Source organism: Erithacus rubecula, assembly GCF_903797595.1.
Source record: "Erithacus rubecula genome assembly, chromosome: 6".
Lineage (NCBI taxonomy): Eukaryota > Metazoa > Chordata > Aves > Passeriformes > Muscicapidae > Erithacus > Erithacus rubecula.
Window position 1 is genome coordinate 29,608,400 of NC_136688.1, and position 27,627 is coordinate 29,636,026.

The 27,627-nt window shown below is 39.4% G+C and overlaps 1 protein-coding gene across 2 annotated transcripts in view; it reads left to right on the forward strand.

The window, feature by feature from the left end:
- The first annotated feature begins 910 nt into the window (after positions 1-910).
- Positions 911-27,627, forward strand: part of GPR176 (G protein-coupled receptor 176) — a 32,682-nt gene continuing 5,965 nt past the window's right edge. Inside the window, exon 1 of one of the 2 annotated variants that reach the window (XM_079309785.1) lies at positions 911-2,068. In XM_079309785.1, the coding sequence (XP_079165911.1) occupies positions 1,837-2,068 (232 nt within the window). In that variant the 5' untranslated portion in view covers positions 911-1,836. Of the gene's footprint in view, positions 2,069-10,021; positions 10,102-27,627 lie in introns of those variants that run through there. The other variant, XM_079309786.1, reaches the window with a different exon arrangement.

Here is a 27,627-nt window from a genome sequence, read left to right on the forward strand (position 1 = left end):
GCTGTAGATAGTAAGCATTAGCTCCTGCCTGGCTCCTTGGTCTTCATTCCATACCGACGGAGGAGCTGAAGAAAAGCATGGTGAAAGATGCTCATTGTTGCCTGGTAAAGTGGGGGAAAATGGAACTGGGTGGACAGTGAATGAGTTATGGGTGAGAAGAAAAGGTAGGAGGGTGCGTGAGTCTGAGGCCACAATCAGAGTGAGCCAGAGACATGAATTACGAGAAAAGAGGCTGGGGCAATGAACTCCCAGAGGAATGAGAGGAGGCTGCAAATGGCACAAACACATGGAGGTACAAGCAGAGGCTTGGCCAGCAGCCTCCAGGACCTGTGGTGGGATGGAACAATGGCAGTCCCCTACCCTGTGGTCAGCAAATGCCTTTGAATCCACGGCTCTCGGTCCTGGATCACCAAAGTTCACATGGCAGGAGTCTGGGCGAATGTCACTGGCACACATCTCATGGGCATAGGGACCCTGAGGAAGCCTTGCTGTGCAGGGCTGAGCACATGGATAGCTCCTCTTCCCGGGGCGCTTCCAGACTGCCGGCCAGCGGCTGAAAAAACATTTTTGTCTTAAGTTTTAACTAGCACCGCGCCGAGGTCTTCAAATGACAGGCAAAAGTGTTCCCACTGTATGGATGCACACCATCCGTACAATGCCCGAACTTGTTGCGTCCACTGAAGAGCTTTTCTGGAAAATTATACATTTAGAAAAATATTTATTTTAACAAGTAACATGCGTATCTAGAACCCAGCATCGTCTTTTGAAAGTCTGTCATCAGAATTAGGGACCTGTTTTAAAACAGCGCTGTAAAACGCCCCCGAGCGAAATGGCGGCGGCGCCGAGCCCGCGGCCGCGGTTCAGTGATGGCGGCGCTCCCGTCCTCGGGAACGCGGGGCCGGCGGCTCCTCTCCTGCCCGGCCGGGCCCGGGATGCCGCGGGGTTTGGCAGAGCCGCCCGCAGCGGCTCGGCGCCCGCCCGGGATGTGGGAACACGAAGGGGCAGGGGCGCCGCTGCCAGCCGCGCTCAGTGCGGGATGCGCAGGGATCGTCCGGAGCCGCCTCGGTTCAGCGTACGCTGGAGCGCCCCCCGCCTGGCGATTCAAGCCCCAGGTCATTTCCCCGAGAAATAGCGGGAGCGCAGGGCAGCCACTGAACATCCACTGTCCTCTCTGCGCGCTTGTAAGGGTCTTGCGCCGCGCGGGGCCAGGACGGGGACGGGAGGGAGCCGTGTCCCACCGTGTCCCACCGCGGGCCGAGCGGGCAGGAGCAGAGGACAGAGCGCGAGCAGATGTGCCATAGGGAAAGCCATGCTTTTCCTCTCTCAGGGCTGTGACCAAAGCCAGAGCCAGCGCTGAGAGTGGAGCGAGGGTACAGAATTCGTGCCCCCGCACTTTTGCAGGTCGATCTTGCTGTGCAGTGAACCCATGGCCGTGCGAGCCTGTGCGACCCTCGGCAGCCGCGGGCAGATGAGCCGCGGTGTGGGGTGCGATTCTGGGGACCGCGATCCCTTCGCTCTCGCTCATTGCCGTAAATCATGCTGAGGAGACCTGCGGCGGTGCGAAGCAAAAACTATGGCACAGCTGAGCGGAAAGAGAAGCCTGTTTTGTTTTCTGGTTTCATTTACTGGCTGTCATGACTTACAAGGTGAAAGCGCGAGCAGCCAGCCCTGCTTCTCGGGATACAGGAATGTGGTGAAGATGCCTCCCAGAGGCAGAGAGCGGGCTTTATCCTCAGAAGCATCTTTTTGCCTGTGGGCTCCGTTCATTCACTGAAGGCAAGGGCTGGACAACCTGTGTTATTATTAGGCGGCAGCAAGGAAGGCGGGAACATCGCCATGGGGTACGGCAGAAGCTGGGTGCTGATGAATGAAAGCGACCATGGCCCGTCGCAGGCCGTCAGCAGAGCGCTGGAGATGGGGAGCAACGGCTCGGCCGGGCAGCCGCTGTGGCGGGGCGGGAATGGCAGCGAGGCGGGCGCCGCGGAGAGCGAGGAGCACGGCGAGGAGCAGAGCTACCGGCACTTCACCACCTCCGTGCAGGTTGTCATCTTCGTGGGCTCTCTGCTGGGTGAGCGAGAGTTGCTGGAGTTCTCTGTTGATTTTTATTTATTTACTTTTTATCCTTGCGGTCAGGGACTGCAGACCAGAAGGTAACCGGCATCATTGGTTGCCTTCGTGACTCTTCTTACTGCATTTCTGGTTCCTCAGGTGTATGATTCCAAGCTCCTTGTGAGTTTTGATGTGTAAAAGTTGCTTCTATAAAATGAGTTCGTCACGGATGAGAACTTGCATATTGGATGTATGTATTACTTAGTAAGCTTTTCCACCAGAATTTAAACGGGCAAAAATTAAATGGGTTGATGACACGCTAATTTTCAGCTGCAATGAGGTCTGTTCTCTTTGACATAAAAAGGGGTATGGAGTGTTTTAAACAAGTTTTGCAAAATTTCTGTTTCACTCTTCAGTAATTTGGCACTTGTGTCCCACAGATTTTAAATAAATCCTTTACAAGTGCTTTATACTGTAAATATGTATAACCATGTGCAATCTTGCCTACTTATTACTCTTACAGTAAGAATCATAGATTAGATATGTCGTAGTAAAGTATTGCTACATAATTTTACAAATATGTGTACATTTGCTTTCTTGATGCTTATATCAAATTGTTTTGTTAGGAATGTGAGTGCATTTCTTGGCAAAAGGAAAAAAAAAAAACCAACAACAAAAAAACCAAACAAAAATAACAACAAAAAACCCAAACAAAAACCAAACAAGGCAAATTAGCCTTATGGTGAGTCCAGTCAGTGCTGTTTGGGAGATAAGTAAGCTGGATTTCAGTAAAATGTCACTACTATCTCAATCATTCAAGGCTTTACACATGGTTTGACTGAGAAAACGTTCATCTTTCTTTAGGGAGTTCTTCAGGAATTTGCTGGTGGTCATTGGCTCATTTTATCAAAGATTGTTTTAGATTTTCCTGACCTTGAGTAATGCTACTGTCCATTTTTTTGGTCATGGTGTAAATTCTAATATCTATCTCCTTCTGGTAATATTTAATATCACTTATATAATTTCTAAGAAGATGGTAAGCATAGCCATGGAACAGTGCTGAGTCCCAGTCAACAATGCACTTACTGGCTATTACTGTAAATCACTGAGTCTTTTAGAGTCAGTTATTCCTCTGTGCATTGGGGATAATTCTTATGATTCTTGCTTTTTACCTTCTTAGCACATAGTGTGGGGAAAGGATACTTTTTATATCATAGGTACTCTCTTTTTTCTGTATGTTGGATAGTACCTGGCACAAAACAATAGCCAGCAAAACAGTGTCCTAAAATAACAAGACTAGGTGAGAAAAGTCAGAATTATAGTTCTTTCTTTTCTGATTGTACTTTATGGAGAATAAATTTGAGTCATATGTTCAGATTGAGTTTCATGAACATGGATCCTCCAAAATTATTTGAAGAAGAAAATAGACATTATCACTTAATCATTCGTCACAAGGAGTTTATTTGCTGATTGAATGGCTGGGAGGCTGATAAAACTTCCAGATGAATTAACTTTTCCAGGCCTATCAAAGAACTAAACGGGAAGAAATTAAGTATTTCTTTAATTATGAAAATACACTAGTCCAATGACAAACGTTAGCAGTGGACCTCATGTATTTGCAGTGATGGAAACCAATTTTAACTATTTTTTGGAAACAGCCTTCACTTCTAGTCTCCCTGTGTCCCCAAAGTGCTATTTTAAAACATTTATGATACACACTATCATAACAGCTGAAAACTTTATTTACACATGTCTTCCCATATCAACCCAATGAATTTCTACTGAATGGAAAGCCACATCTCTCATTTGTGGCAGAAGTTTTGCATGTTCACATGCTGGACAGTATCTCTGCATCAGTAAGGGATAACAACTGGATATTTACCTGACATTAATGCTTGCAGAAACACTGTTAAGTAAGTTATCCTTTTATCCTCTGCTATGGTCCTTACAGCATGAGTGGCATCCAGCAATTTTTTCCATCAGGTGGACCCCTCAGTTAAGCTGCAGAATTGCAGTTCTTTGTTCTAGTGAGTCCCAAGTTCCTCTTTGCAGAGGTGGATAAGACTGTCTTTCTCCCTAAAGCCTGAGATGGGGGTCACACCCCTCAGGGGTAGGATGTGTGGGTTTGAATCCCTTCTGGTTTGGGTGGATGTGCAACTTGTGCATTTCACATCATCAGTGTGTGCCCAAGGAACTTTGCTGTTGATAAAATAGCATTCCCCTCTAAAAGGAAGAAATTCCTTTTAGTTTCAGCTTGAAATGGAGCAAACCCATATGACTCAGTCTTGATAATACTTGCAGGGGTCTGACATGAGCAGGAGTCTACAGCATGGAGAGGTTCAGGTTCTGCAAGAGGGAAGAATCACAGTTGGTGTTGTGAATTTAATTTAGGTACCTGCTGCACAGAAGAATTTGTCAGCTGTGAGAGGGATGCATGTTAGGGCTTTATTTTCTCCCATTTAAGATCTCTGTTTGAGACCTGTGGGAAGACTTGGAACACTAGCATAAATTCGTGTGTTAGTTCTTACTGTGATATGACAAAACAGTGCTGTGTTGTTTCATTATACCTGCTGATGGCAAGAGAGTAACATTTTTTTTTCTTTGTTTTAAGCTTGGAATGACATAGGGCTCCTTTTCCAAGTGAGTCAATTTTTAATAGCTTTCTTTTTTAGCAAATAAAATTCTTGAGATCAGTTCTGCAGTGAATATAGGAATACAGCAATACTGATCTGCAAAGTGTATTTTCCTCTTGCCATTAGAAGGAATCAGTCTGCAGAGACTAATTATTACTTTAGCTTTGAAAGAAGAAAGAGAGTGTATTAATTCTGAGTTTTGGTGGGGGGAGGCCACCAGAGGTGGCTGCAGCTTCTTTCAGTTGAGTGCGAGCAGTGGGATGAGATCTTGGAAATGAAGAGAGTCTCCAAAGAACTCTTAGAACCAGTATGCACAGTGAGCTTCGTTTGAAAGGGAGATAAAAATGGTGGGTGAAATGCAGTGGACAACAGCTCCTCAGGAGAAACGAAGGAAAGACCAGAAAAAACAGTTTTGAGGCAGATGAGGATGTGGGGTCTCTCACTCTGAACTTGGGTTTCCCATAGTTTACTTGGATAAAAAGGTCACAGCATTTAAATGGAGGAGCTTAATGAGTTGTGCTTTTACTGACACTATAACTGAATGTTCATGACATGTTAGGTTTAGGTAAGATTATATCCCATTGTAGAACTGTAGGATAGAATCACAGAAGTGTTTGGGTTGGAAGGGACCTTAAAGATCTTCTCATTTCATCACCCCTGCCATGGGCAGAGAGACACCTTTCATTAGACCAGGCAGCTCAATGCCCCATCCAACCTGGCCTTGAACACTTCAGGGATGGGGCATCCACAGCTTCCCTGGGCAACCCTCACAGTTTATTCTTCCATATATCTAACTTCAGTTTGCCCTTTTCATGGTTTGTGGTTTCTGTTCTTTCCATATTTTCAAGGCCTGAGAATCAATATTTGCTCCTGAGGCTATTTGAGTATGTTCACAATTTTTATGTTGGATAAAATTAAATTTTTTTCTTTAAAAAAATAATTATTGTCAGTCATTTAGGAAAAAAATCCACATGCACAAAATTGATGCATGAGGGGAAAAGATGTCCTCAGTGCTAATGTCTACTCCCCAGATTGAATATGCATCTTACTTTCTATGCATAATCCCAAATCCAGGAAACTTTCCCAGACTTTTTAGATCAGTGCCTTATTTGAGGTTTGGGGAGCTAGGCTCTTTGTTGCTTGCTCTTTTGTCTTCCTAAATCTGTCCTGTACGGAACGAAGTTTAACTGGAAAGGCTGAGAATACTCTGCTAAAGTTTCAACTCTATTTTAGTTGTTATAGCACTTTTTGGAAAGCCATGGGTTAGACTGGTTACCTCCTCATTTCTAGCCACCCTTTGAAGGAAAATTATGTGCTTTGAAAGAGGCATCCAATATCACAGTGCAAAGTGAACCCCTGCTGCCTTCCCAGTGTCCTTCAGAACAGGCTTGCCCCTTTTCATGAGGATTTTCCAGTCTCTCTTTGCCCCTGAACCTGATCTTCTCCTTGTCTTGATATCTGTGCAGAGAGATGTAAAATGGTATTGCTGCAGCAACTAATTTTTAAAGGGATAGATCCCTTATGGGGTACAAACCTGAAGTAAGACAGCCTACAAAAAGGGGAGAGTCCTCTGAGAGGAAGAAATGAAAAGGTTTGGGGGTGGGAATGATGATGTTTTGTTTCACTTGTATCACACTTAGGAGTGTCATAGATGAAATCTTCTAAACCAGGCACTTTCCATAGATTAACTTTGTTGTTTAGCTGAAATAAAGTTTGGCAAAGCAAAAAGTGATTGAAAATCAAGCTTAAAAAGAAGCATCAGGCACATGATGATATGAGTGGTAGTTGCATGTAATACTAACTGCATACTAATAACATATTGCAGTATCATAACATTATAGTAATGATTTTCCCCTGTGGTTTTGTATGGGTGGTTCTAAGCCTCAGGAGTCCTGGACTGTGCAGCAGTTAAGCTCAGGATGCAACTTGGTAAAGTCTGCCTGGAATAAATGTTAAGCTTTTGGTTTTTTATGTGTGTTCTGTTGAACGTCTAAGCAATTCTCCTTGGACGAAATATTGAATTTGAGGAAAGGCTGAAGAAGAGGGGTTGTGAGAGTGCTGGGGCCCCTGTTGCTATGGAGACCTCTCCTCTCCCCGAGCTTCAGCAGAGGGGCCTTGTCTGGCTTTGGCTGGGGAGCCCTTCAGGTAGCACTGCTGCTGCCTTTTAAAAGAGAGGCTTTGGGAAACCAGCCTTTTACCTAGCCTGGAGCTGTGAGCTGCAGTGAAACACCTGAATACCTGAAATGCACGTGCCTGGTACTGTGGGGATACTGTGTGATGAAGAGTTCCTCAGACCCGTGTTGGCTGTTTAACCAATGTCTCTAAAGATCATGTGTGTCAAGGATGCTAAACCAACCCCCATTTATCCTAAAATCACAGAATATCCTGAGTTGGAAGGGACCCACAATGATCATCCAGTCTGATTCTTGGTCCTAGGCACGACAGCCCCAAGAATTGCACCATGTGCCCAAAAGTATTGCCCAAATGCTTCCTGAATCTGCTGCTGTGTCCACTTCCCTGCAGAGCCTGTTCCAGTGCCCAGCCACCTTCTGGGTGAAGAGTCTTTTCCTGATATCCAGCCTACACCTACCCTGACACGACTCCAGGCCATTCTTCAGATCCTGTCACTAGTAATCACAGAGAAGAGATCAGTGCCTGTCCCTCTGCCTCCTCTCGTGAGGAAGTTGTAGACTGATACTATTTCAGGAGAAATGATTCATGCCAGTCATTTTACTGTCTGTACTCCCCATGCGAACACTTTAATGAGAGCCATGAACCACAGCTCTTTAACTAAATGACTGGGCTTTGCTTTTTATTGTGAGTTACAGTTGCTGAAACTCCTGCTGATGTGTATCACTTGACTGTTTTGAACTTCAGTGAAAGTCTAGATGCAAGATTTTGTATTGATATTATGGGCAGTAGCTAGTACAGGCATGAATGAACCCACACACTTAGCAAGAATTTTAAATAGTGTTAGTTCTGTTACAGATTGCATTTATTGGCTTGCTATTCGGCAGGCATCATGAGCTCTTAAATGAAGGGTTTATTCTATTTTGTTAATCTTTAATTAATTTCTTATTTGTGTGATGTTGGAAAAGTAAGTTTGCCACCTAGGAACATGTTTCAAGATCTAGGAAATTATATACATCTCCACAAAAGGTGCTGGCAGTACTGCTAAATCATGTAGGCCAGTACAGATGTTCCTGCTGCAGCTCCATGACCTCAGAATGAGCAACAGCAGGGCTGAGCAAGCATTCCCAAGAGGCACACATGCACACAATACATCTATACCTATTATCCATGAGCACCCACACAGACTGAAACAGAAAGGAAATGCAGCACTCAGACAGACACAAGGAATATCAATGGCCTCATCCTCTTCCCCTCACTGGCTGCTGAGGATGAAAGCCCATTAGTATAAAATATATTAGTATATAGATATGTAAGTCAATGTGGATCACTCTGGTCCTAGACTCCCAGTCTACCCAGTAGGTAGCCTGGGATCCCCTTGCTTCCCAGCTCCCTCATCCACAGACACACAGATGTAGATGGCTCTCTCCAGTAGCTGGGTTGGAGCTCCTGGTCCTCTGCTGGCCAACTTTCAGACCCTCTCGACCCCCGTGGTTACCTGGATTACACCTATGGCCACGCCAACACTTGACTCCTGAGCATCTCCTGCTTGCTGCCTGGTCTGGCTTGACATTCAGTCAATGGTGACACACTGACACACACCCACACAAATCCTCACTCTCTGTCTCTCCAGGCATTGCCATCCTGATGCATCAACCCTGATGTCCCATGGTCTTTCCCCAGCTACTGCACTTGGATTTCTGTTTGCTCACAGGTCCACAGAGGAGAGAGCCACTCACCCATGAGAAGAGCTGGAAATGGAGTTGAATGAGAATGTGGGACAGACTGTGCTGATCAGGTGCGGAGTGTGGCCAGACCAGTATATGAACAAAATGCCAACTTATAGATGCCTTTTATCTCATTTTCCCTCTGGTCTCCTGCACTTGTTCCTACCCAAACCACCATGGCTGGATACCTGGGGCTTGAACTTGAAAAGCCACCACAGAACTTGAGATAAGATAAAGGGGATACTATTGTCCAGGTGTTATCTCAGAGCTAGGGGCATGTTAAGAAAGCTTGGGGAGGAGAGTCTATAGCTGGTAATGGAGACAATTCCAGATTTACAAGCCACAAGGAAAGCCAGATTGATAACTGTGCTAAAATCATCTCAGATGCACTAAAAGGTCATTCTGGCAGGGGCAGATTGCAACCATGGACTCACAGAGCACCAGCTCAAAATAAGAGAAAGAATAAGCATGTGGACTTAAAAGTGTTAGAGGTGAGGAAATAATTTAGCCTACAGAATAAGACAACTCTGCAGTCAGTGAGCATTAATTCATTCGTTTCCTAGGATGTATAAATAGTGAAAAGTTTAGAACAACCTTGGGACCCCCACCAAGCCTAGGGTGAGGAAGGATCAACAGAATATCACTAGATACACGGGTGGTGACTATTTTCTACTTGATTTCTCCACTGCCCCCACTCCCTTTTCTATTTTTTTCTACCTTACATTCCTCATTATAATAAAATCCATAATATTGACTTTGGCATATGGTCTCATTTTCAGGGGAGGGTTTGGGGAGAGGATTTCTCTGAGTAGGATTTTGAGGTTCCCACACTTGCTGTCTCTCTGCTCCTTCATGGAGGTGAGCCTGTAATCATATTTCCTAATATAGTCTAAAAACCACTTCTTTTTGATATTTGGTTAAATTGAGGCTCTGAGATCACACAGTGGGAATATCAATATGAAGTGCTTTGCAGAGAAAAAAAAAAGGATTTTATATGCATCATGTATATATTTAAAGAAAAATTTCCCTATTACTTTGGTAATTTGTTTTGGTTTCCTGTTGTACTTTTTTTGATCTCTGCACCCAGCCGGCCCATCACAGAATTTGTAAATTACTCTAAATAACCTTGGGTGTCCAGTATGGTAGTCACTGGGGCCATAGCTAAACTGGATGCCCAAAGACTTGAAATTTCTCCATGTTATGTTTCCTATACTTGCTATCTCAATATCTACTGAGGAAAGAATTGTCAAAACATTTTGATAGTGGGGTAGGTACTGCTAGAAAGTTTGCAAATGGCAAAAATACTAGTGAAACAATTATTGTATTGTACCTTCTTTCATCTCACTGCTGATTAAGTGCTCTCCCTGCAGGAAATACAGCCTCCTGTTTTCTGTTACATGTAAGTCTTTTTTATTTTTAGCATCTTTAAATTAGATTTAGCAGCTGGAAGCAGGGAGAAGAGCTGGTGCCTTGTAGTCAGCCAGCTTCCATAGAAACATTGCAATAAGGAAAATATCCTGGACTGGAAGGCTTGCTGAATAAGAAATTGTGCACCTCTCATGGTAAGGCATGAATTTAGCCAGACAATGGAAATGGTAATTATGGTAGTAATGAAAGCAGTAGTGAAGCTGAAATGGTGATGACAGGGAGAGCTCTAATTGTCTTATTCTCTGCTCATGGTCTTGCTGTCATTGGTGATTGCTGGGAGATTGCTGTGGACTGCTGTCTTTTAAAATTGTTTATTAGTTATGATATTCAATACTGTAATTGACATTCCTTTCCATCATGAATAGTCTGGCATCCTGGCAAATACAGTCCTTCCTTCTGTTCTGACAGTGGTTTGGGAGACAGAGACTATTTTTAGTCTGCTTTTTTCTATGATCTTTGACTTGCTTTCTTGTCTGTCAAAGCAATTCCATACAAAAACTCATAAAATTCTTCCAGAAGACTGATACAAAGCGATCTTGCTTCCAGACCCCAGCAGGCCTTACTTTTGTTGTACCTATATTTTGTGTGGCACAACTGGATAATTTCTTTGATACCATAGAACAAACAAAAAAGTCAGTCATAAAAGGGCCTAAAATACATTTTCTTCTGGTATTACCTGGAAAAAGTGGAAAACACTGAGGTAGGGTGGTTTTTCTTTTTTGTTTGAGTTTAATATCTCTAATTTTTAGGAGTATTTTGAACAAAAAGAGTTGTCTGATTTGCCTTCTCCATTTGTGGTATTAGGATTTTATTTCCCAGTTCCTCTTCAGAGGAGCATTAGCTACAACCCCTTTGGATTGTGTCAGTCTGAATTAAGAGACTTCTCTGTCCCTGTGCAGGTTTATTACATGTTATTATCACATATATTGTACTCTGGCCAGTAGCACTGTTTCTTTCTGGAATTTGGCTGGCACATTGAGCCATGCTAGTTTTAAAAAATTGTATTATTTTAGCTTGTCTTTTGCTCCAGTGACTAAGATTGCTGTCCCCCTACTGTACTGTAGGGTGGTGCCTTTGTAAGGTGCTAAGGTGTAAGTAAGATTGCTTGGCAAATGCTTGGAGTAGGCTCAGCAAACTCCCACTTACCCAAAACATGTATCCATCAAAGGAAGCAGGCCAGTCCCAAACTCACCAGTCTTGCTTGGCTTTCCCCCTGCTCTTGTCTTTCCTGAGCAAAACAGATGTGCCACCTGCCCTGTTTGATTGCCCTTTGTTTGCTACATGTACTCCCTCTTCAGAGAGATAAGCATTCATCCTGTTTTGTTTGGTGTGCACAGATACCCTGTGATGGCTGGACACAGCATCCATGCTTTTTATCTTTTTTTTTTCATATGTTGTGTCTCCCATCTTGCCTAAATTGGGTCTGGGAAGCTTCCTATACGTGTACAGTAACACTGTGTATGACTGCTAATCATCAGGAAATGATAGAGGGATGTTGTCGCATACACTGTTCTCTGACATGTCCATGGGTTTTTTTGAGCCCATATTTTAAAATATAGAGGCTTATTTTGCCCACACTGATGCATTCTTAGAGAATGGGGACATTGCAAGGAACATCATGTACAGGTCATCAGAATTACTATTATACTTACAGAAAAAGCTTCAGAACTCAATAGTGTATTACAGAATGTTCTTTTACTTCACTTATAAAAATTGTTATCTATTATCCTTATTTTCATCCACTGCAATTCTGTAAGTGTTCATGTGAGACTTGGCTAAGTATTCTATTAAGTATTCAGTATTCTATGTCTGCAGTTTAATAAAAAAAAAAAAAATTGCCACCACACCAACATTTTTCTGACTGTAACAAGCCTCTGTAATAGGCCAACAAAGACATCCTTTTGTTTTATTTTGTTTGTTTTTTAAAACACAGTCAGTAGAAGAAAAGACATACTAAAGTCCAGAGAGCAAAGCAAAGAGTAAAAGAAGCTAGAGTATGTGAAGGTAGCAGAAGGAGCAATGGTTGTGATGCTCATAGAGATTCATACAGCTCAAATTGTTCAAAATTATGAGTGAATTTTGGCTGTCTGTCCTGAGAAGTCATCCAGATGGATGGTCACCATCTACTGAGTATCAGACTTGGGATGTCACCCCAAGATTCTCTGCTTTGGCAAAATTGGGCCATAAGTGACTTCCAAAGGGAACATGCTTCTTAGAGAATACTCTCAGTACTCCTCCTATTTTTGGTCTCTCATTGTAGACAATGGCCAAGTTGTACCTTTGGAAACTCTAGAAATAAAATATTAATATACTTTTGATTTTCGAAACCCCCCACTCCCCACAACCACATTCCTCCCTCTCCCTCCTACACACTTCTATTATGTTTCAGTCAAGTTATTTTTATAATAAATTTTTATTTGATTCACTACACTGGAAGAGTCTTAATTAGAAAATCCCTGCTGATTGTTGAATTTTTTTAGTTATTCTGATTAATCAGATATTACCACTGCGTGGAATAATGCTGCCATGATGTGGAAAGTATTTTAAACAATTTGCTGCTGCTTAGGGGTTCCCTAAGATTGATTCTAAACTGAAATAATCACAGGAGCATGCAATAAAAAAAAAAAAAAAATTCTGTGGTGCAGAATGAGAAATATGAGAGATTTCTGTAACATGTTTGATTTTTGTATGTTCCTCTGTTGAATTTTTAATTTATTTTTATTTTTATTTTTATTTTTATTTTTATTTTTATTTTTATTTTTATTTTTATTTTTATTTTTATTTTTATTTTTATTTTTATTTTTATTTTTATTTTTTTTGGCTAAAGATCACAAAAGAATAAATCAGTTACGTCCACAGAAAGCAAAATAGAGAACTCTTGATGATCCTGCCATTGGTACCAAAAAAAAAAAACCAATTACACTGGAGTGTTACCTCCACCTGCTCTGATTGCAGGCTGTGTGATTATGCATGCAATTACAGTCCAAATAGATAAAACTGAGTTTAAAGGCACATAAATAAAGGTTCTTAGGGAAATATACTGAAAAGTGTCTATGAAAAAAGCTAAGTAATTTTATTCCATCCATGTGAGCAGCTGAGCTGTGTACACATTGCAGTGTTAATGCAGTATTTGTCTCAACAACAGCATCATTAGAGTCACAAAACTTAGCTTTGAAGATTACTTAATATTCACATGTCATAAATCTGCTTTATTTTGCATTTTGTTTACTTGCATTTCAGTATATGTAAGAAATAAACTACTAGGTTTGTGCTAACTCAGATAAAAAGGAGCTTGTGTAAGAAAACAAGTAAGTGCAAATCAAAGAGTACTGGACAAGTTACATGTCCAAGAGTGGCGTGTCTTCAGCCTGAAAGATTTTCTTTCTCTCTTCCCTCAACTTTTGAAGCTGGTTTAATAAGATTGCCTCCCATACCATCTTTTTCTCTTCTCACTTGGCAGAGCTGTCATTCTTGTTTGTTGTACTGAAATGCTAACTTGAGATTTTCTTTTTCTGCTTCATCCTCTGAAAAGATGTAAAGACCTCACCCAAAGAGCAGTTCCATATAACTTAAGTAATAGGCATTAAAAATTTATTTTAAAAACCCCAAACAGTCATAAACAACTCAAATAGGGTGAAAGTGTAAAATTAATCTGGGATTTGAATTAAAAATATTCCCAAACATAGCACCTAGCAGAAAGTAGATTTAGAGAAAAAAATTACCCAGTAATATCTTTTGTAGGCAACAAATACAGCATGAAAACAGTCTTTGAAAATCTTAAAAAATGCTTAGAAATAAAAAAAAAAACAACTCTAGAATTATCCTATGTATTTGGACAAAGAGGCAAAGCTGTGCATTTATTTTTCAACATTGTCTTGTTTCTCAGCAATGTAGACTTGGCAAAAAAATCAGTTAACATAAGTTAGAATAGAGGAAGGAAATAATTTCAGCACCAGTTGCATTGACTGACATTTTTAACATTTTTTTCAGAGCAGTGGAAATCTGGTAATTGTACTATCAATGTACATCATTCATCAAAATGTGATGTTAGAAAGAGATGGAATTTAACCAGACAATGCTTTCTGGTTCCTCTGGTAGGCTGTGAAGAGGAGCACTGGGGTCTGTCAATGCTGATCACATTGGGGACATGTTAGGTGATGTAAGAAATGAGCTGGTGACACAAAAAGTGTTTGCTAGCAGCTTGGCTTAGGTCCTTTGTTGCAGAGAGAATTAAAGATGGTGATCAGAGTAATACAGATCAGTCTCTAGCTTTGAGTCTCTGGGAGGCTAACATTTTTAATATTGCCAGCAGAATTTGGACTTGCCATGTGTGATACGCATACAGGGGGTAAGTTTCTTCCTCCCTCCCTCTCTTTCCTCCCCCCACTTTGTATTCCAAAGATAAACACTGCCCTTGTCTTTTATAGGTTGCATTACTTTGAATTATTAACTGGATGGAAGAGTAGAGAAAAACTGTCCATCTTCTCTTCATTCTGTTGCCCATAGCAGGGAGAATCAGAGATGACCTGCAAGTCCTGCTTTCCTCTCAGGTCTTGTGTCATAGGCTTAGCATGGTTGAGAGGGCAGTAAGGTGTAGCTTTATGATCATGTTCCTCTAAGTAAGTATTGGGACATCCAGATTCATTGACAGTGACTTGCTTCAAGGATCAAAAGTGGCATCAAGTCTCAGTTTTGCATTTTGTGATGGTTTTATCTTTTCTAAGATAAATGTAAATTTATAATGTAAATCTCCCTGCATTTCCTACAGAGACACTATCATCTCAGCAAAGGAAAGCTAGTTATGAAATATTTTACAACTACTTCATAAAATAGGCAGCCTGGGATCAGTGAGATGGCAAAAATAGGATATGTAAAAATGCTTCTCAATTAAATCTGCTCATTTCCAAAAAATGAAAATAGTCCATTGGTTCATTCCCCAATTCTCTTAGCATATGGCAATACAAAATTTATTTTAAATTTCATTTTTATTTTCAGAATATAATTATCAAGTCCTATTAAAAACATGCAGCCTTGAGAGAGTAGTGACTTCTACTGATGCCTAAAAGGGAGCTTTCTGTACCCAGGCAGGTATATCTGTGGTTTGTGTGTTTCAAAACATTGCCAAAAATAAAGCTAAATGACTGCCATCATATTGTAATGCCTCTTGTGGTAGAAATCACTAGCCAAGTGTTTGATCTGGAAGAGCTACTTTCCTTAAGAAACAAAACAAAACAAAACAAAACAAAACAAAACAAAACAAAACAAAACAAAACAAAACAAAACAAAACAAACAAAAAACCAAGCCAAAATCCCACAAAGAAAAAATCGAAACCCTCAGACATATTGTGAGTTAGATGTTAAATAATGGATGCATTGTTTAGTCTAACTACTCTGTATGTCAGATTAAGATGACTATAAGTAGGCTGTAATCAGGAATTTAAAACCAGTAATGTATATGTAACTCAAACATTAATAGTTCAATACTTTTTTTTTTTGATTGATACTTACACTAGATGCTTCCTGAAAAATTTATATAACCATTGTAGTTGTCAATTCCATCCCTATTAGCATATTTTACCAATAAAGCTTGAAATGGTAAGTTAACTTTTCCATCCTTGAAATAGAAGGAGTTCTTTGATTGATTGCTGTTAGAACAGTGAGACATGAGAAAAAAAATAAAATAATCTCCTCTAAAAATAATTTTAGAGGAATCAGGGCAGTCATATGCAGGTTGGGATGCCTTGCTCTCAGTGTGCAGGTTCCACTGTGTTCTGTCAAGCAGCTCAGACAAACCATTGTCGGGGTTTAACAATGCCCTTGAGCTCTGATGCAGTGATTTTTTTTGCATCATTACAGGGCTAATTTCTGAAGTTAATTTTTAATTGAGTAGGCTCTGGAGGCAATTGTAGACTCTCACTAAAACAGTGTGGGCTTTTTGTTTTTTCTTTCTTTACTTTCAGTCTAGACCACATACTGTTGAAATTTCAAGTTTGTTGCTTGACTGCTGAAGTCTTCCTTTACTGTGCTCTTAGAAGAGAGATTGCTTCTGAATGCAATTCTCATAAATTACAGCTTTTAAAGCAATATTACAGTTTGAGTCACTCTTACAGCACAAAGATCCAAAGGGATCATGGATATGGAGAATTCACAGGTTTCTCTGTACATAGGAATGGGCTCTCAGGACAGGGCAAAGGGTTGTCATATGGTTTCTTGTGCACAATATTTTTCTAGGAAAGCACTGAAATGTTGCAGTCTGTTGGTAATAAATACCTTGTTTAAAAAAAATAGGGATCACTTCAACAGAATCTGAAAGAAATCTATATGCTAGCTTGCTAGCTGTTTTTCCTGCTTTATTTATATAATTTTCAAAACATGAGAGATTATTACAATTATGCAGTCTAAAATTACTATCACAGTGAAGCCTTCTGCTTGCTTGTTTTAAACTTACCTTTGAAGTTTACACAGTGATTGTCATGTGGTTTTCCCCAGTACACATCTGGAAGCAAATTGTTTTGAACAGTTACTGACAATGGGATGTCTCCCACTGGAAAATCAGAAAGAGTTGAGGTAACCTCTGACAGTGGATTGTGCTGTTCTTTAAGTGCCTCCTCATTAAGCATTACTGATGATTGTATTGGCACTTCAGTACCTGAATGGTTTATTACAATGTCTCTTAGGTGAAGAGAATTTTTGGAATGCCTTCTTCTTAATAAGTTTTTTTGAATAAAATGTCCTATCCAGATTGAATTAACAGAAGAAAACCAACTCAGATACATATTCATTTGTTTGCATTTAAGAATTGTTGATAGTATATTCTTAGTGTAATCATGCTGATGATTTGCTTTTGGAACTTCAATGACAATTTGATAACAAAACTGGGAGTAATTTTGTTACATGGCATTGTTCACCATATACACTACTGTTTGTTGTTTTTTTTAAAACAATTCTACTTTTTTCTTTTTCAATTCATTTATCATATGTTTTTGATGACATTTGCTTATTTCCAGTGCTATATGTCTAGTAACTTATTCTAATAAAACACCCCAAACACATTCAAAATCCAAACAATACAACTATGTTGCTTTAATTATGGAGTGTTTTTACATTTATATTTGTGAATATATTTGTGATTATATTTATTATACAAATGAGTATAATGGTGAAATAATCTATAGATTCAAGTAATTCTCCTCACAAATGAATCAAGAAGATACATTTTATCAATGTAGATAAATATCTTAAGGCCAGATGTCAGGAGGATGGGGCCAGACTCTTTTTTAGTGGTGCCCAGTGACAGGACAAGGGGCATAAATAGAAACACAGGAAATTAATACGTGGCTTTACTTTTACTTTGAGGATTACTGGAACACTCTGCCACAATAAAGTGTGGAGATATCTCTGGAGATAGTCAAAACCTGCCTGGATGTGATCCTCTGCAACCTGCTCTGGGTGAACCTGCCTTACCAGGGGGTTGGACTGGATGATCTCCAGAGGTCTCTTCCAACTCCAACCATTCTGTGAAAAAACTGAAATGTTGTCCATATCAAAAATAATGTGTGGTTAAGAAAAACTAAATCTTTGATCACTTCTGAAAGGTTTAATCTGAAAATTATCAAAACACTTTGGTAGGGAAGAATTGAGTCTTTCATATACAAAAGCTTAAATTGATCAAGATCAAGAAAAAAAAGCAGAACTGCTTTGTACTGCCTCTATCTGATGTAATATTGTTACTGTGGTCTAAGAATTGTTGTCAGTGGTATCCTTGTTTTATCTATACATGACATTCTGTTAACATTCTTCTAATAAAACATTCTTGCTTTATTGTTTCTGCTGATACTTTCACACATATTTGCTTCTGTTTGCATTTCTTTCAGACTGATCTTGGTATTTCTGTTGCAGGTCTCCACAGACAAATTCCTAAAAGGCTCAGGAAAGGATCCACTACTCTTTCTTGTATTAAGGTCACAAGTTGAATATGCCAAAACCTCTGTAGTTAAATAAACAAGAGCTTTTTCTTTGTCTCTGCTATCTTGGAAGACCTTTTGGATTTGCCTGAGTGATTTTTGAGGGAATATTAAAATATGCAATCCTTATCTTGCTCTTCATATTCCTGAAGGTACAAAGTATGTCCATGTTTGGTTTCAATGTAACAAGACTAATTATATAGTTATTACTGAAAATATTGCATCCAGGCAATAGAGGTCCAACTTGAAGGGTTTTCATGTGTTAATGACACATTTTAGTCCCTTAATGGAAGAGCTGAAACCACTATAGATATTTGGCATATGTTTTTGTTGCTACTTTGCTGAAGTCAAGAGAAATTGCTGGATTATTTTTACTTTCTGCTTTTTTACATGTGGCATAGAGAGATTCGAAACATTTTCACCTGCTGACAATGGATGATTCAGTACAAGAGGAGCAATTACCTAAATGTGTCATCCAAGCATTTCCAACCAGTGTGACGTGGTAGTTTTTGTAAGAAAGCAAAAGGGGAAAAGTGTGTGAGAAATGTAAAAATACAAAAGATGAAATATAAGTAATATATGCCTTGGTTTGTAGCAGTAAATTGAATGTTTAATAAGCAGAGGTCAATGATACAGCAGATAACATCTTGGCTATTTGTGGTTTTACTGCCTGTGTCACAACAAGAAATGTTCTTTTAGAGATGCCAGCAGAGAACAGATGCATGAACCGTGGAAAGCTTTGCTAATGAACATGGATTTGTAGATATGTGCAGGAAAACACAGCAAGCTGTAAGTGATTTGATGTACCCACTTGCTGATTTGGCCCAATCAAACAAGTCCCTGCCTGTGTGCCATGTGCCCTCTTTGGTGGAAGTGGTAGGACATGCACATACAGAGCCTTTCTCTCATTTCTGCTGGAGGCTGCTGTCCTTTACAGGGTTAGCTGTGTGCTGCAGGTGTCTTAGGTTCATTTAATTTTTACATGCATATGGCTAATACATGATTTACCTTATCAGGTCATACACACACACACAGAGATATATATACACACATATATTTAGGAAGACAGTGAAACTAGAAACTAATTTTGTTATATTGTTCCAGCTTTTTGTCATATTGAAATCAGTTTGATTTTAACATGCAAAGAGGCACAAAAATTCCATCCTGTTCAGCTGCATCTATCAGCAAAACACAGGTTTAAAATTATATAGTGCATGCAGATGATTGATGAGGGAGTTTGTGTCATCAGTACATGATGGGTCATGCATTGCTGCAATGTAACATGCAGCAAAATACTGGCAATATTATGGCAGGTTTCAGGGTACATTATCTTCTGCTGTGTCCAGCAATTTATGAAGTTCAAATACAGATGTCTACTTGTATTTCTAACACCAGGGAAGAAAAGGAGATTTAAAGCAAAAATGCCCTCTTCCTTTGCCAGTATGGCAGTCATTTGGATTACTGGAAGGTTAAAGTTAAAAACTATTTCCACACATTGGGATGTGTTTGGGATGACCTAGGCAGTTTTACAGCGTATCTTACTATCAGAATTACTTTGCTGCTAGACAATGTCCAGACCTAGGATTAAAAAAAAAAAAAAAAAAATTTTAAGGTCAAGAAAAATTTCAATGTTTCTCCAATTTTTGTATCTTAATTTGATTCCATTTACTACAGTCAATCCTGGGCACTTGCATGTTGCTCTGGATATAAGCCATCAGCCCTAATAGGTTGTATTCCTGGCTTTTTTTAAATTGAATGGAAGTGTTAAGTACTAATATTAATTTTTTTTGGAGGCATGCCTTCCTTTGAAGGCATGTGAAGATTGAAAGTTGAGGCCCATTTCACCAAACTCAGTGTTATTCTGGGTTTAACAGTGCTGTTTTACAAAGGATGGACCTGTAAACTGTGAAAAGGGAATTGAGTTATAAAAAGAGTAAAGAAAGCAGATTGGGAGTGGACAATACAGAAGTCTAATTGTTGAGTTCTATGGCAGACTCAAAAAAATAAGGGAGAATAAATCTGGGGAGAGTTTCTGTCAACAATTGATTCTGTAAGGGAAATACTTGACCAAAAAAAATCTAAAATTATACATTAAGCCTCTATATATTTTAAGATAAAACCAAACCAAATCAAACTAAACCCCACTTCTTGCATTCTGTTGGGACAGAAATGCTACCATCACCTTATCAGAGAAGCACCTTGCCTGCCCAGAGTTATCCCATGGGAACACTTCTGTTTGACAGATGAGATAAATCTGATTTGGTTCCATAAATTTATATTTCTTCAGAGAAATGCCACACTTTGGTAATCAAATAGAATATTTTTCCATATGATTTTTTAAATAGTACTTGTTTTAGAATTGTACTGATTTTTTTTTTTTTTTAATAATTCCTGGTTTTTCAGATGTGTGTCAGAGTCCCCAGATATACTTTCTTATTCCTAGTGAGTGTTACTTGAGTACATTTACAGGGCTGGGAGGAGTGGAGAGAACCATTCATTACAGTCAGCTGGCAAGGAGGGAAAAAAACTTGTTTCTAAATATAATGTAAATTAATCCCACTGCACAGGATGCATTAGGCATATGTAATTCCTGTCTGAAGACATCTGTGTTTGAAAAATGAAGAGCAAATATGCCCAGCTGCTGACCTGGTGAATGGTTGCATGGCACAAATATATAAAAAGTAAAATTTTGTTTCTAGTAAACTGGCACTTGGAGAAAGGGAAGCACTGGCAAACTAATGCAAGAATGATGTCAGATCTTTCTTGGTTGTATAGAGCAAAAGAAATGTCACAGGACTGTGGGGTAGGTCCAGAAATAATTTCTGCTCTATGAAATGGCAGTTAGTGTGGTGTCTTTCAGCTACAAACTCTCTAATTTCAGCTATAATGGGAGATGAAAATTGGTGTTAATGGGTAGGAATTTTTTAAAATCAAGAAAGCAAGATAACTTCAATTTCCAAACAAAAGATAAAGTCTGTCTTCCAACTACTAGTAATAACCATAGGCTTTTAAAATTTTGCTCTCTGTTAAGTGTCACTCATTTTAAATTGCCTATATCTCTCATTTTTTTTTTCTCAATAAATAAGCCAGGGAAAAACAGCTACCCAGTAATTTAGTAAAATTAAAATTGTTCAGTTGTTTCTATAGGCTGCATAGATCTCTGCATATCCACTATACTGCAATATGGCACAGCAATTAATTTATTTTAAAAGTTTTAGCTGAAAATCTTGAGTGAACAACTAGCAAAGTACTGGATTTTGCATAAGAATGTTGTTGTTGAACCATATCTGCATTGCTTTCTGGTCTGGTAGCCTATAAGGGTGAAGGCAGGAGAGAATAAGGTTCTGAACAGCACAGGAGGTCACCAGGTTGAGTGTGCAAGGTGGGAAATTTCTCCTGTCAGCTGTTGATGGTGGAGAAGCTTACAGCCCAGACCAAGTGCTGGAGTTGCTCTAAAATATTTTCTTCACAGCCTCACAAGTGCAAAACTGTCAGTCTCCTCCAAGATCTGCCCTTGGCATGTCACACAGAGATGACAGGGGTCCTGCAGGCTCCTCCTAAAATAACCTTGTTAGGGACTAGGTCTGGCTTTCTAAATGAGGCATCTGTGATGTGAGAAGTCACATCTTTGTGATCTTATGTCCTTAATGGCACCAACATACCTGCCCATGAATTGCAGGTGCTTGTGGGCAGAGAAAAAAGGCATTTGAAGAGCCATGTCTGCACTTACATAGGGAGGCTACCAACAAAAGAGACTGCAGGCTCTCTGCAAACAGAGATACAGAGAGGCAGATAGCAGTGTTACTTAAAAACAAATCTTAAAACTTGTTTGTTTCCTGTGTTATGACTGCTATTTGCAGTTAGATTCAACACAGTGGTCAGGGTTGCTCAAGCAAAGCACCCTGTTGCTTGGCACAGTCCTCTCACTACAATACAGGTTCAAAATAGCTGTTTTTGATTGCTTTATAAAATAAAGGGACAATGGCTACTCCTCTTGTGCCAAGGATGGTGAAGAATAGACAGACTGTCTGCTCAGAAAGATTTCTGGCTTCACCTGCATTCCAGGCCTTGCAGTGTTTCACTGACAACATCAAGTTTGCTCTCTGAGGGAGACAGGCAAGAAGCTTGTGCAAGGTGGCCACCTTACACCTGTCACTAGATATGATCCTTTGTTGGCAAAGGAGATTTGGGATTCCAGACTTCTGCTAATGATTTCACATATGTTGATGATGTGAGCATCCAATATTTTTACCTCATCTATATCTGTTCCTTGCATTTCCTTTCTCTGTAGACTTGGTCAAAACATTGGTCCCTTTGTCATGGGGAACTCTCGTGGAGATAATGTAAAATCCTTGGTTTAAAAAATTTGGTTACATTTTTGTACTAAGGTTGGTCCCTTAGGCACTGTGATTCAGAAAGTTACTTTGAAGAGACTTTGTATTCCTGTTATGGTTAGAACAGTACATCTAGACTTTTTAAAAGGTTTTTCAATTTCCTTGCTGAGGTTTGAAAGGCAATGCTAAAATTTACATCATATTTTCCTGACATGGGAACAATCCATGATTTTGAAATTGCAGATGCAATATTCTCTAAACTTTTTTCCTCCCAAGGAACTTGAAGAGTTTCAGCTTCTTTGAGGAGATTGGTTTTAAAATAGAGGCCAGGAATTCAGGCAAGTCAAGTGTACTTAAGTAAAATAAGTGGGTTTGGTTGTTTTCTTGATTGGCTGAAATGGTCTTGATGGCTGTTGAAGCACCATAGTTTATCAAAAGGGAGAAAATGATCCTGTCTAGAAATTTTTTCCATTTAGTGGGATAGCAAATACAAAAGGTGAGGCAGGAAAAAGTGGCAGGGGGTATGAAGAACTGGAAGACTACCAGTGCAATGCTTTTTTACCTTCCTTCAAATAAACATATCTGAAAGAAATATAAATGGGAATACAAGACCATTAGCAGGATGCAGTTACTTGAGAATCTCCCTACAGACAGTAAACATAACAAATAGTAAGGACAACAGTAAAAAAAAAAAAAGTCACGGTGCAAATATATTAATGGTAATTTTACATAGTAATTTTGAGATAAAAATAACATCATATCCCACAAGTTATGCTTGCTCTAAGTACAATTTAAAATTCCTCATATATATTTTCTACCTTTGCTCCACCTTCAGAGCCAGTCAGAGTAGCAGCTGCCAGTGGATTATGTAGGCAGGTTGTGGCCTTGGACTAATTCTAAGTGGTGCTGCAACCAAAGCCAGTGACATACCTGTTCCTGCAAGGAAATTTTTGTTCAGTTTCTGAGACTAAGCTGCTATGAACTAACTCCTTCCATAAAATCGTTCCTACCTTGTAAGTATACATTTCTGGGAACAAAAATCATGTAGACAATATCACACTTTAAAAAAAGGACTTCCAATATAATTTAAATCTATGCTGAAACACTCTGCGGGGAACTACCCCAAGCTGGGAAAATTCCTGCTTTGTGTAATTCATTTGACCTGATAAATCTCTTACATAATTACACTTCTGTATCAATAGTTACGATGAAAGTAGGTATGTGTGAATGAGAATTCTAAGAATAGGAGTGAGAAACATCTTAAAATTAGGGAGTTCACCTGTTTTATGAAGGGAAAGGAAGGTTTGGCATACAGCAATTGAAAGAAATATACTAAAATGACAAAATAAATATTTTCCCACTATTTTTAACTGGACTGCAGTTGTTATTTTATTACTGGATTTTGAAGTTGGTATAAAAAATGTTAGAAAAGGTTGGATTTGGTTTCAGGAAGTTTACTTTTTGTTTTAGTTTTATGCTCTTCTTTCATCTATAAGGGTTATTCCATCAGTCTCATGGCTGCACTTCTTCAAACTAATATAAAAAGAATTATAAAGAATTGCAAGAATTTATGCATACTTGAGCAGGGTTTGGCTGACATGAGAGGTCCCTTCCAGCCTCAACCATTCTGTGATTCTGTGATAAATTTACACATTTCTTCAAGCTGTGTAAGCCAAAATGCATCCTGCTACATCCATATTCTTTCTGGAAATGAATAGGTAAGCTCATATATTATTAATAAGAAAAATATTTGATAGCAACCTATCATGGGTGCCAAAAATATTCCAATTAACTACTTTTTTGGAGAGTGGTTTGTCAGAGTAAATTCTGTGAAACAGACCTTCCTCAAAATACTCTGAAAAACAATAATAAATAGTATTGGAAAATCAGGTATTTAATCACTCTGGTGTTTCAACATGAGAATTTTTCCCATTCATCATGCTCACAGAAATGGTAACTTTTTCAGTTAGTTTTTAATGAACTATTTTAATGGCTAAAGCCTAGTTTCTAACCTTTTTTGTGACTTCCTAATTTGTCTTTTCATAAAGAAGGCTGCCAGCTCCTTCCCTGCGACAATGCAAGGAGTGTGGGTGGGGTACACAGAGGCTCTCTGCTAGGAAGGATGGCTGGATTCTTGGAATCCTGCTCTGGAGGGAAGTGAGCAAGCAGAGGATGGCAGGTTGTGAGGAGGAGGATTTTGCTGGAGTGTGGACTTTGTTTTGATTCAGTTGTGTGCTAATTAAAGTTAACATAAATGTAAGATGGATGTCATATCAGGTAATGGATTGAGTTCCATGAATTAATCAACAAAGAGAAGTAATTTTTTTTTTCTTTGGATGACTGCATGGCAAATGCATTTCTTCAGTTAACTGTGGTTTCCATGGTGATCTTACTTCTGCTTGTTAAAGGTATTTTTAAGACTCTTTCACATTATTTGAAGTATTGCTAAAAGCTAGTACTTCAGGACTATCTCAGCTGTTGATGCCTGCATCAACATACCGTGTCTGGCAGTGAAATTCAAGGAGTACAAATTGGAAGAGGAGCAAAAGTAATTTTTGCTGCTCTGAATCAGACTAATGGACTCTGATAACATGTCATGGACAGAGAATGCTACTGTTTCCAGATTCTGTGATCTTGAACCACAATAAAGACTAGAAGGACTTCTGGACAGCACGCTGTGGTGAACCATTGTATTTATTTTCTCAGTGTACTTCTGTACAACTTAATGTACAGTGTGGCTGCTTATCTATGATGTTTCTGAATTAAAAAAAAAAAGTAGGGGATGACTGGAAATAACCATGGTATACAGTATATGAAGATTTATTGAATGTTGACAGTTATGATAATAACAGGATAAAATGAACTCTGACTTGGCAGGCTTTAAACATGTTTCTAATGTGAAAAGAGCTGCTTCTCACACAGTGGTTACCTTTAATATTTCACATTTCTTTTTTACTTGGAGAAATGGTCAAAGGCACAGATGAGCTCCTTATGGGGAGCAGCTGAGGTCACTTGGTTTGTTTGGCTTGGAGAAGAGAAGGTGGAGGGGTGACCTCATTTCAGTCTATGCCTTCCTAAAGGGGGGCAGCAGAATGGAGGTGCTGATCTCCTCTCTCTGGTGACCAGCAATGGGACATGAGGAAATGCAATCCAGCTGCACCAGGGAAGCTCAGATGGGACATTAGCAAAGGGTTCTTCACTGAGAGGGTGATTGGTCACTGGAACAGGCTCTCCAGAGAAGTGATCAAAGCACCAACCCTGACAGGGTTCAGGGAATGTCTGGATGATGCTCTTAGTCTTGAGTCTGCAGTCTTGAAGGAGTCAATGAACCTCACTGGGCCCCTTCCAACTTCAGCTCTATTCTAAGCTTGATTTTTATGTCCTGCTCAGTCAGTCTGTGTACTGAGAGGGTTGTCAGATAATGTCAGGTGTTGTAAGGGTTTTATGTAGACACAGCTCACTCTCTGAAAAGGCCAAAGATATACTTTTCCTTTTGAAATTAAAAGCACTTCACCTTTCTGTATTAATGGTGGAACTTGGCAATATGGGATATCCTTTGTGACGTGATCACTTAAAAATGGCACTCATGTTCCTGACAGTACTGACTTATAGGAAATCGCAAGCTTTGCATTTTCCAGCTGCTTGTTCACTCCAATTCTTCTGGCATGCCTCCCACCTAACCAGTTACAAACCCTATGGGAAGTCTGGATCCAAGGTTATGTAGCACTAGACCAGTTATCCAGCAGAAACCCTTCTGAAACTAACCTGTGGTAGAAAATGACAGCTTTTCCCACTTTGAGGATGTGCAACAGCCCAGTACAGTTGTAACCTAAGGAGAATAAATTTTTCCAGGTTCATCAGTGAATGACTAGTACATGGAGAGTGGAAAAGAGCCTCCAGCCATTGTGAAAGGATTCAGAGCATAGCTGCTATTCAGAGCACAAATGCTTGTTGAATTGCCTTGTTGCCTAGAACAGTGTTATCCTCTTCCATGGAAAGGAGTTGCTGGGGAAAATTGAGGAACAGTGAAATGGGAAATACTTGCAGTTTGTTTCAAATATTCTTATATTTAATGCCATGAAAGTTTCTGGTGTAATTTTTTTCCTCTGCTTTGGGATACATGAAGGGAAATACTTGATTTGAGGGCATCAGCACAAAGATTTAACAGTCTATACTAAAGCTGATGTGGTTCACTAGAGCAGTTTATTAATATATAAATCATAGTTGCAAAAAAAAAAAAACCCAAAAATTTCCCTGAGGGTTATTCCCTGACTAATTTTCCAGTGTCCCAACTGGACACTTCTGTCTGCTTATCCTTTTTCTGCCTTTCAGGCTGGTTTTATTTTATCTGTTTAAAGAGTTCCTCCTCGTCTTCGAACCAATGTTATTTTTTTACACTTCATTCTTCCCATTTAGTATCAGTCAGAACCAGAGCTAATTTCATTTCCTTGTGACTCTCTGATGTATAAATGACAATATGACATAATTTGTAGAAGTAATTCAACAGCTGAGAATATGGAGTCTTGAATTAAGCTCCTCTGCAGGACCTCAAAGAGTAGCTCAGTAGTTCTCAAGAGGCTTCTGAAGTATCAATGAAAACAATTCTGATTTCTTTTAGTTCTCCATTCTTCATTTATTAATTCTAACGAAGGTGAAACTTGCTTGGGAATTAATGCTATAAAATCAATGCAATTGAAACTAGATGAAAGATATTAATTAATTTAAAACCAACAAAAACATACCAAAAAATCCTGTTTTCTCCCCTCTCCAGGGCATTATAAAAATATGTTATTACTGTTAGAAGTACTTTCTAATAGCTGGAAAGTTGGAGATGTTTTTGAAAGCAAGTGGTTTGATTGACTGTCTCCTAGCAACTTAGAAAGCTTTAAATACAACTGATTGAATACTGCCTGAGGAATACATTATCAAGCCAAAACACCTGCCAAAACCAGGTGATCATTCCTTTCTTTAAAATACATCACATAGTAGAGATGTAACTCAATATTTTGTCAGTATCAGGAATTTGCATAAGACATATGATACAATATATAGAAAATTGAATCCCAAATGACACTCAGGTACTGCAGACTAAAACAGGAAGTCTGTGAGGTAGATTTTAAAATAAATACTGCATACATCTGTTAAAACAGTGCTGTTTTATCAAGAATCAGAACTAGACTTTGCTAGTTCTTGGTACTTGCCACTTGATATACACATTGTCCGTGTGAACAAGAATATGATCTTGCTGGTATTTTACATGGACTGCCATAGGAAAACTCACATAAAACCTTGGGGGATTTTATAGACTGGAGGAGAAATCAAGGCAAAGAATGATAATGTCAACTGAGAGAAATGTTTGGGG